The sequence below is a fragment of the Oncorhynchus clarkii genome, chromosome 17 (genome assembly GCF_045791955.1).
Source record: "Oncorhynchus clarkii lewisi isolate Uvic-CL-2024 chromosome 17, UVic_Ocla_1.0, whole genome shotgun sequence".
In the NCBI taxonomy this organism is placed as follows: domain Eukaryota; kingdom Metazoa; phylum Chordata; class Actinopteri; order Salmoniformes; family Salmonidae; genus Oncorhynchus; species Oncorhynchus clarkii.
In genome coordinates this window covers 49927009-49937601 of record NC_092163.1, presented here as the reverse complement: position 1 = coordinate 49937601, position 10593 = coordinate 49927009, and the positions used below count along the sequence as shown (strand labels likewise).

Below are 10593 nucleotides of genomic sequence, written 5' to 3'. Positions count from 1 at the left end.
TTTATTTTACATTAAATGCGTTATCACATTACAATTATTTTAGAACTTAATGGAAATTTCAAAGTCAAAAATATTGAACATTCAACTGCCAAAACATTGAAAATATTCCATTGTCTCTGCAGGTCCACATTGGGTAGACATCAATAGGAAATGACTATGAATAAAAATATTTATATATTACTTAGTTTTTATTATTTTACTATATTTTTTAATCTCTTAAGACATCTTTTCATTACTACTCAGGGAGTCGCAGCCAGCCAGTCAGACAGACCATCCCAATGTTATCTACACTGAACAAAAATATAAATTCAACATGGTCCCATGTTTCATGATCTAAAATAAAAGATCCCAGCAATTTTCAAAACACACAAAAATATTACTTCTCTAAAATTTTGGCTACAAATTTGTTTACATCCCTGTTAGTGAGCATTTCTCCTTTGCCAAGATAATCCATCCACCTAACAGGTGTGGCATATCAAGAAGCTGATTCAACGGCATGATCATTACACAGGTGAACCTTGTGCTGGGGACAATAATAGGCCATTCTAAAATGTGCAGTTTTGTCACACAACACAATGCCACAGATGTATCAAGCTTTGAGGGAAAATGCAATTGGCATGCTGACTGCAGGAATGTTCACCTGAGCTGTTGCCAGAGAAGTGAATGTTCATTTCTCTATCATAAGCCTCCTCCAACATCGTTTTAGAGAATTTGACAGTATGTGCAACCGGAGTCACAACCGCAGACCACGTGTAACCACACCACCCCAGGACCTCTACATTCGGCTTCTTCACCTGCGTGATCATCTGAGACCAGCCACCGGGACAGTTGAAACTGAGGAGTATTTCAGTCTGTAATGAAGCCCTTTTGTGGGGAAAAACATTCTGGTTGGCTGGGCCTGGTTCCCCAGTAAGTGGGCCTGGCTCCCATGTGGGTGGGCGTATGCCTTCCCAGGTCCACCCATGGCTGCCCTGTAATGTGAAATCCATAGATTAGGGCCTAACAAATTCATTTTTTATTGATTGATTTCCTTATATGAACTGTATCTCAGTAAAATTGTTGAAATTGTTGCATATTGCGTTTATATTTTTGTTCATTATATGTGCTAGCCACACTGTACTGTCATTAGTCATCCTGTTTCACTAGCCTGCCTAAGTATGCTGCAGAGCTGTCTTACAAAATAATTGTACTAATTCTTCCAAGTAGATACGACATACTTTCACAAACTGCCTCTGTCCCTCTCGTCATTGTGTTGTGTACAATCATCTCATGCGGTCTAAACTAATGTAGCAGGCATAAGTGTATCCGTCCAGAGATCTGTATATAATGATGAGATGATCATGTCTCCGCCCTAACAATGGGAGTTGTTGTCCCAAAGAAAAGCACTGAGTTTATATTGGACAGATTTGGGTGAAAGTGCCTTTTCTTTTCTTTGTTTAATAATCAGCACTGCTAAAACTAAAATGCTTTGCTTACAAGGTGGGGGGTCCCCCAACCAAATCTCCTTTAGGGCCCCCAAAAGGTTAGGGCCGGCCCTGAAAGGATTACTTTACATAGGGACTGCAATTTTCCACAAATAGAAAATATTCTGCCATTATACATATGTATAATTTACTTACTTACTTGCATACAACATACAATGTATCATATTATGATGAAAATGTTATGAAAAACACCGTGATTTGTAAATTGCAGGGCTCTCATCATATTTATTTTTTGCCATTTGAGGACACATGCCTCATGCCTCATGTTTACATAATCTCGGATTTTTCACCCCAGTAATCCTGTTACGTAAAAAATTGAACACTTTCACCTCTCGCGCGATTTCAACCCAACGCAGGCAGCGCAGTGTAGGAGTTCCAGCAGCAGAGAAGAGGAGAGGTAGGGACGTTGGGTGAGTTTGTAAACATTTGACTTGCTCGTGTTCAGATATCAAGAATTTACCAAATAGCCTTTGTCGGGGAACAGGTGTATTGACCGTCTGTCACATTTACCTCCCCCATCCTGAAATACTTATTTGACGTGCCTCGAATTGTGTCAGTGCTTTAACGTTAGCCTAGCCAGCTAACATAACGTTAGCTAGCCCGTGTGTTCTGTACAATACCATCTGGCAAGGCGTTAGCTAGCAAGTTTTTAGCTGAAAAAAGGGGAAGATAAATAAAGCTAGCTAATTTAGCAAAGAGACCACCAAGAAGCCCTTTTAATTCGCTCGGCCGTTATTGCCAATGTTGGTTGTCTGCTGTAACCTTACTGCCTGTACCAAAACATCTCATGTGATGATGATGATGATGATGATGATGATGATGATGGCCTGTCAGATATTGCATAGTGAGGTCCATTCTTCGTCCTGTCTGACATTATGTTGCTAGCTAGCTATATCTAACTTGACGTGCTGTTGTGATCATTGGCCCATAGTTAGCCATCGTGCCCCTTGTTAGCTAACTAACTAGTTAGCAGAGTCTGTTAGGTGGTTTCTGTCTTAGTTGAGACCATATACACATTAAAACCAGGGTTGAGACAGTCGCCAACGGCATGGTGCGTTAATTACGCAGATTCTGTTGCAAACCATTTTGCAACAGAAACCGTTTACTCGAAACGGAAAACGTTTTGCAACGAAAACGAGTTTATATTGGAAAATATTCAGCTTGGTTCCTCCCGGTTTAGTTCCGTTTGCTCCATTTGGTTCTTAAACTGTTTCCGTTGCAAGACGTAATGAATTCACCCCATGTGAACTGCGCTGTTTGTTGACAGTCAGCAGAGAGGAGGCCATTTAGCTAGGACAATAACGTTAGTAACTAAAATACGTATTTTACTATTCAAAAACACTAGCTAGTTAAGACTATCACATTTTGACTTGCCAGCTGGGACATATGTTTAATAACTTTTTGTCACCAAGAAAATTGTTCATGTCAGAATTAATATAGCATCAGCATTAATATATTTGTTTGATACTAACGTTAGCATTTTTCGTTTTTCTTCATTGTAGTGTTAACAAGGTGCTTTAGTTGGAAATACTGAACATGTAGGCAGTAGGAAATCCTTGTGAATATCTATTTGTTAACCCTAATGTATTAGCCAATACAGCCTGTTTTAATTTTTTAATCTACCAAGATTTTAGAGGCAGAGACAAAATAACACTTTCATTCTCTTCCTCTCCCATACCTTTTCATTGCAGGCTCTTTGTGTGAGATGGGGGACGATCGACCTTTTGTGTGCACCGCCCCAGGCTGTGGACAGGTAGGGTCTAATTTACCCTCCTTTTCTCTTCATCCTTCACTCTCTTTTCCCACTCTCCCTCCTGTCTTTACAGAGCTCGGATTTTAGGAGCCATCAGATTACTTTCACCAGTGTCTTGCATTTTCTTTGTGTACAGAGATTTACCAATGAAGACCATCTGTCAGTCCACAAACATAAGCATGAGATGACCCTAAAATTTGGTCCTGCCAGAACTGACTCCGTCATCATCGCAGGTGCTTACCTTTACCATTACTAGAATTTCTCAATTTGACTGTATGAGAAAATTATGAGAGAAACATTTTTGTCTAGCTATCAAACCAACACCACCCTGTGTGGACAGATGAGCAATCTCTGTTGTTGACAGAGGGGATTTACCTGTACTATGAAGCCTCTAAACCAGTGTCTCCTCTTTCTCTCTTCCACCAGACCAGACCCCCACGCCCACCCGCTTCCTGAAGAACTGTGAGGAGGTGGGTCTGTTCAATGAGCTGGCCAGCTCCTTCGAACAGGAGTTCCGGAAGGCCCATGAGGACGACCAGAGGAACAAAAACCCGGTGAGGGTGAGGACGGTGGAGGGGATAGGGTGGGTTTGGTTTTTAAACATGGGTAGTTTGACCAATTTATTAATGTTGTGTCTGTTGGTCCCTACACAGCTCCCCACCCCTCATCTTCTGGCCCCACCCCTACAGACCCTGTCTGGGGTGAAGGAGGAGGATGAGGGGCCTCTGGAGGTTGACTCCTCCCCCCCAGGCAGTCCTGACTCCACCTCCAGCATGTCGGACAGTAGCAAGGAGCCAATGGGGAGAGGAAAGGTATGTCCTGGGGGCGGGGTGATCAGGTTGTATGGTTGAACAGACGAATCGATGTGTGTTCTTTCCTCTTGTCAAGTTTGCATGGTAACTTGGGTGAGAGAGAGTAAGGAACAGTGGTGGCCAGAGAGTAAAGTAATCACTTAACTATGAGGCAAGTAAAGAAGATGTCAGCAAAAAGTAGACAATTAGTGGGTGTCTTAGTGGGTTCAGCTCAGCGGCCTGTAGTGTTCAACTCCCACCTGGGTTTCTCTGACTGGATGTGATGTGTGTTGACAGGAGACTCTTCCTCCTCCACGGCCAGTGTTGAGCTCCACCCCCACGCCAACCATTGTACGGCCTGGGTCCCTCCCCATTCACCTTGGTTACGACCCCCTGCACCCGACACTGCCGTCGCCGACTTCTGTTATCACACAAACCCCACCCTCCAACAGACAACTGGGGTGAGTCTAATCTACCAACATCTGTCTATATTTGTATTCTCTCTTGTCTATTTCATTTATACCAATCTCCTGTTCTCAGCTCTCCGACAGGCTCCTTCCCACTGGTAATGCATCTCCCCAACGGACAGACGGTCCCTCTCCTCCCCAGCCCAAATATGACCTCAGTCATATCTGTGAGAATCAATCACATTTATTTATAATGCCCTTTTTACATCGGCAGTTTTAGTGAAAGTAGTAGATGTCTAATTAACAATAACAGACTTGATAATGGCAGATATTGGTAAATGTTATTTTGTCCTCATATTTAGTCTCTTCTTGTGTAATGTGTAGCTGGCGAGGCCATTTAATATGGTGCCCAACATCCCTGGGATTCCAGGCCCTCCGATTGGTGGGACCAGCAGTGGCTCCTCCTCCCCATCTGGGTATAGTCTACACTCAGAGGCCAAGATGGTGAGAGGCACATGCACTGGCGGACACACACTACACACCACACACAGAGTTAAGGACCAAATAGCAGTGGGCCTACCCGTGGCAGTGGTAGGCAAAGGGAGGCAATGTTACCAGTAACGGTTAATTACCAAAATAACTTGTAGTTTTGCAACCCTAGGAAGGCATGTTGTTGACATCTGTATGGCATTTCTGTGTGTCCATCCCTCTCTGTAGAGGCTGAAGGCGGCGCTGACCCAGCAACAGCATGGCCCGGGGGCTCAGAACGGGGCTGGAGGGGGCACAGGGGGGGTGGGAGAGGGCACAGGGGGGGTGGGAGGGGGGCCAGGGTCCAGCCCCGCTGTCCCCCAGAGACATGAGCAGAGCCAGCAGCCCTCGCAGCATTCTGACACCCCCTCACCTGCACAGCCACAGGTAAAACACATACATACTGATACAATACCTAAGGGTTAGGTGGAATCTGCTAGAGGCAGGGTGGCCTTTATCTCCAGAAATGATAAAAATGCTGGAAAGAACACTGAACAAACTAAAAGCTGCTACAAACCATGTTTTGTAGATGAAATATGCTGGCAACTCTATAAAGGTATCGATAAGAGAACTTCTCTGCAGATTCCGTCTGACCCTATATATTTGGTAATGCATTATCTCATGTCGCTTGCATGTATTTGCGTACATTTTGTGCACAAACAGTGAATACAAAAATGCACAGGCACACTCATGCATATATGATTTACATATACTCACACAGCAAACCAGCAGTGGCTCCTCCTCTCCATTTGGGTATAGTCTACATTCAGAGGACATGATGGTGAGAGGCGTATACACGGGCACACTTTGAAATACACATTCAAATGCACTTTTACACACACACACACACACACACACACACACAAGCTCACACTCTTGCATTTTCTCTCTCTATCTCTCTCTCATACACACACTCATGCACACACACCTAGTCCAAGGTGTATAACACTCTCCCCGGCCTCCCCAGGTATCCCCGGCCCAGCCCACCGGGGGTAGGAGGCGGCGGGGTGCGGAGGCCGACCCAGATGAGAGAAGGCAGCGCTTCCTGGAGAGGAACAGGGCGGCGGCGTCTCGCTGCCGACAGAAACGCAAGGTTTGGGTTGGCTCACTGGAAAGGAAGGCAGAGGACCTGGCTACCATGAACGTCTCTTTGACCGTGAGTCTACTGCACTATGACTGTAACTGGACCTAGACTGTAACTGTCTATTAGAGTCAGTATTTGAATTTTAGCAACCAGGAAATGGCAGAATGATTTCTGCATAGTGCATCTTTAAAACCATGAACCCGTCTAAGCCCTAATATGATTCTTGTGCCCATGGGGTTTTGGTGTATGATTGTCAGTGGTTGAGAAGACAAATGTTGTGTGTACATTGTCTTTTGTGTTCATGCCTATATGTGGTGTTCTGTTTCTATCAGAATGAAGTGGGTCTGCTGAGGAACGAGGTGACACAACTGAAACAGCTGCTACTGGCCCACAAAGACTGCCCTGTCACTGCCATGCAGAAGGCGGCTGCCTACTTAGGTAATTAAGACAACATACACTACATGACCAAAAGTATGTGGACACCAACTCGTCGAGCATCTCATTCCAAAATCAAGGGCACTAATATTGAGTTGGTCCCCCTTTTGCTGCTATAACAGCCTCCATTCTTCTGGGAAGGCTTTCTACTAGATGTTGGAATATTGCTGTGGGGACTTGCTTCCATTCAGCCTCGAGCATTAGTGAGGTCAGGCACTGATGTTGGGCGATTAGGCCTGGCTCGCAGTCGGTGTTCCAATTCACCCCAAAGGTGTTTGATGAAGTTGAGGTCAGGCCAGTCAAGTTCTTACACACCAATCTCGACAAACCATTTCTGTATGGACTCGCTTTGTGGACTTTGGGCGTTGTCATGCTGAAACAGGAAAGGGTCTTCCCCAAACTGTTGCTAGCTGGAAGCACAGAATCGTCTAGAATGTCATTTGAATGCTGTAGCGTTAAGATTTCCCTTCACTGTAGCTAAGGGGCCTAGACCAAAACCATGAAAACAGCCCTAGACCATTATTCTTCTTTCACCAAACTTTACAGTTAGCACTATGCATTGGGGCACGTTCTCCTGGCATCCGCCAAAACCAGATTTGTCTGTCGGACTGCCAGATGGTGAAGCGTGATTCATCACTCCAGAGAATGCGTTTCCACTGCTCCAGAGTCCAATGGTGGCGAGCTTTACATCACTCCAGCCGATGCTTGGCATTGCACATGGTGATCTTAGGCTTGTGTGCGGCTGCTTGGCTATGGAAACCTATTTCATGAAGCTCCCGACGAACAGTTATTGTGCTGACGTTGCTTCCAGAGACAGTTTGGAACTTGGCAGTGAGTGTTGCAATCGAGGACGGACAATTTTTACGCGCTACGCGCTTCAGTACTCGCCGGTCCCGTTCTGTGAGCTTGTGTGGCCTACCACTTTGCGGCTGAGCCGTTGTTGCTCCTAAACGTTTCCACTTCACAATAACAACACTTACAGTTGACTGGGGCAGCTCTGGCAGAAATTTGATGAACTGACTTGTTGGAAAGATGGCGTCCTATGACGGTGCCACGTTGAAAGGCACTGGGCTCTTCAGTAAGGCCATTCTACTGCCATTGTTTGCCTACGGAGAGTGCATGGCTGTGTGTTCGATTTTATACACTTGTCAGCAACGGGTGTGGCTGAAATAGCCAAATCCACTAATTTGAAGTTTGTCCACATACTTTTGTGTATATATAGTATACATGAATCAACTATCAATCACACAAGTCTGTCATTCACTCCATCTGTTTGATTTTTAATTTAGCCTCATTTATCTGTCCCCAATCAACTTGTACATCCATTCACCTACCTACCGATCCAACTCATCCATCTAATCTATTGCTTGCCTGTCACCTCTCTTTAAGGGTGAATGTTTCTCTCTCTCTCTGTAGCTGCAGGAGGAGAGGAGAGCTCCAGGGATCCCCCCTCCGAGCCTACGGGCTCCACAGCCTTGGCCATCCAGCACGGGCCTTCGGCCCCTGTCCCCAGCCCTGGTGCCATCACCGTCAACGGGCTGAGCGTATGCGCGGCTGAGGCAGTGGCCATGTCGGTCCTGGCCGGGATGGGGGCGGCCCACCAGGGAGGGGTCCTCATGGCGCCACAGCCTCAGCCCGCCCCCAGATGATGCGCAGGGAGCCAATAAGAACATTAGGAGGCCGGACTGGTACAATTATGTGAGAGATTGAAAGGGACCTGATTTGAAATCTGAAATCCCACCAGTTGATAATAGAAGGGGTGGGGTGAGAAGTACTGTCTCCAACCTATGCTCAGACCTTGGATACAGTGGCAGCCAGGAAAGGATGTTGGGAGTTGACATCCTGTCAAAGCCACACAAACCCCCCCACCCTACCCCCCAAACACACACACACACTCGCTCACAGCCAATGATAATCACTGAAAATACCGAGTCGTCCCGCCCCTTTTGCCCCTTTTCTGATGGATCCCTGCTTGGAAGCACTGTCATTGCGTATGTACATACTCACACCCCGTGACATACACACACTCGATCACTGAATGTAGTGTGTTTTTGTCTATTTGCAACTCTCCCCTGTCTACAGTGTAAATCTCTCCTTACATATTTATCTTCTTCATGCAGCTGTTAATCCATGGGGAAACTCTTTTTAGGGCTGAATAAGCGTGAGATATTGTTTTCCCTTTGTCATGGAGTGAGCCAAAGTTTGAGTATATTCAATGTCTGGCCTTTTTAAAAATGTATTATTATTGTTTTTTTTTATAGGAATTCTGCATTCTGACAATGTGTATAAAACCCTTATTGACTGCATGGATATTAGAGGAGACTGATGAAGACCACTGTCTGTGTGCTGGTGTCTGCTCATATTATTGCTGGTTTTTATCATACTGCTTTTCTCTCCCACTTTTTAAAGTGATATCAAATGACTGATGCAAACAATGACAATGTCCTAATATAACACTTGAAATGGTTAGGTTTTAGATTATACTTTATGTAGTAATCAACAAACTTTTCATTAGATTTATAAATCATTTACCCAGGCTAAGTTGAGGAAAAAGTAGTGCAATATATTTTTATATTCAAAACAAATATTAATGTTCCTGCATTTAGCTAAAACGTGTGTAGTGAATACAGTGGTAGAATGGTTTGTTCTAATTCAATGAAAACCAATTACATTCTAAATGATAAGAGAAAATGTAAATCTACAACATATTCTTGAATGCAAATCTCGATTAGGGGACGTCTATTAAGAGAAAATGTTAACCTACGACATATTCTTGAATGCAAATCTCCATTAGGGGACGTCTATATGAAGATCATGTCCTACTCTCGGGTTAAAGATCATGTCCTACTCTCGGGTGCTTTCCAACATTTAAAAAAATATACTGTCTTTTGGAGTATATCACTTTTGTAGGACACGTCACTGAAATATTTGTTATGAAATGTCATTGAGTGATGTCTTTTTTTTTTCTTCACATTTTGTGTTGAGGAATACCTTGTTTGTTTCATCTTTTTTTAACATGTCAATGCTCTATTCATCATTTTGTTATTGCTGTAACTGAACCCTGCGTCACGTTACCTTTCCCCTCGTGTTCTGTCAAGAGGATGGATATGTCTGTCTTCAACAGTGAACCCAGGGTGTAACCTCCCACAAACTATTATGGAATTTGTCTCCAATCCGTCGAGAGGGTGTTTTTGCCCAAAATAATTACACCTCAAGGCGGGGGAAATTTAACTTGTGTATAGTCTCAACTAATAAAAGATCTCCGGCAAAATAAATAAGTTACTGGCAACAAGGGGTTTAGGTTAATCTTTTTCATGCTTAGTATCTAAGTGCCTATCCCCTTGGTATAGAGCTCCATGACAGTAGGAGCAGAAGCTGTCTGATGTGCTCAGGGATTAGGATGGGCTGGTGGCATACGTGTACACAATAAGCACAGGAAACGAGAAGGCTTCTGTATGTCAGAGAGCGAGATAGACCCTGCGTGTGACTGTATAGAGCGTAAGGGGAGAATCCTAACTTCCACTAAATAGATGTTTCACTAAGTCTCCCACTGACATGAATGCATGACTAAGTGAAAATTGACTTGTGGAATTTAGAATTAGCCTCTAAAATTGTGTTCCAGACATTTGTGTGATGTTAGTATGTTCATCTTGTCATGAAATTGCAATAGTTGACTGACCGATATTATGGACCATAGTTTCATAAACAGTAGCCCAGTGTGTGTTCAGTCAGTGATGTGTGAAATGCTCATAAACATTCATTTTCCATACAGCAGGATTCACCAACTGGTGGGCCGAATTTGAAATGTGGGTGGTTTTATTTGGCCCCCAAAGTTTTTTTGATTGTTCTTAGTCTGACATAAAAGACTGTAAAAACACCAGGAAATCAGCTCCATTGATTTTAATTTAAGAAATCTGTTCCCACGCATAATAGAGACACGTGATTGTATACAAATGTAAGCAATGTTTGAAATTATTGTTTTAGTCAAACATCTATTTGGGTTTATTGCTGGCAATTTGCAGTCTACAAATGATTTGTAATTATGTTCCGGCCCCTCACCAACCACTCAAGAAAATATAGTTGATGGCTGAATCTAGTTGATGATCCCTGC

General features: G+C 43.9%; 1 protein-coding gene across 6 annotated transcripts; it reads left to right on the top strand.

Moving 5' to 3' along the window:
* The first annotated feature begins 1833 nt into the window (after positions 1-1833).
* Positions 1834-10359, top strand: LOC139371031 (cyclic AMP-dependent transcription factor ATF-7-like). 6 transcript variants are annotated; one of them, XM_071111060.1, is made up of 13 exons: positions 1834-1894; positions 3176-3237; positions 3374-3470; positions 3664-3797; positions 3891-4049; positions 4326-4489; positions 4569-4662; positions 4820-4939; positions 5153-5350; positions 5685-5744; positions 5931-6119; positions 6380-6485; positions 7899-9771. In XM_071111060.1, the coding sequence occupies exons 2-13, from the start codon at positions 3190-3192 to the stop codon at positions 8129-8131; spliced, it is 1602 nt and encodes a 533-aa protein (XP_070967161.1). In that variant the 5' UTR covers positions 1834-1894; positions 3176-3189; the 3' UTR covers positions 8132-9771. The 6 variants fall into 6 exon arrangements, with proteins under 6 accessions (XP_070967161.1, XP_070967166.1, XP_070967162.1 ...); XM_071111065.1 differs by having other exon boundaries at positions 1836-1894; positions 3664-3791; positions 7872-10359; XM_071111061.1 differs by having other exon boundaries at positions 1836-1894; positions 3664-3791.
* The last annotated feature ends 234 nt before the right edge of the window (positions 10360-10593 follow it).

Coding starts and splice junctions, on each gene's coding strand:
- LOC139371031 (XM_071111059.1), top strand. CDS start 3,190: ATGGGGGACGATCGACCTTTTGTGTGCACCGCCCCAGGCTGTGGACAG. Junction 4,050..4,325: donor AGCCAATGGGGAGAGGAAAG/GTATGTCCTGGG, acceptor GTGTGTTGACAG/GAGACTCTTCCTCCTCCACG. Junction 6,486..7,898: donor GAAGGCGGCTGCCTACTTAG/GTAATTAAGACA, acceptor CTCTCTCTGTAG/CTGCAGGAGGAGAGGAGAGC.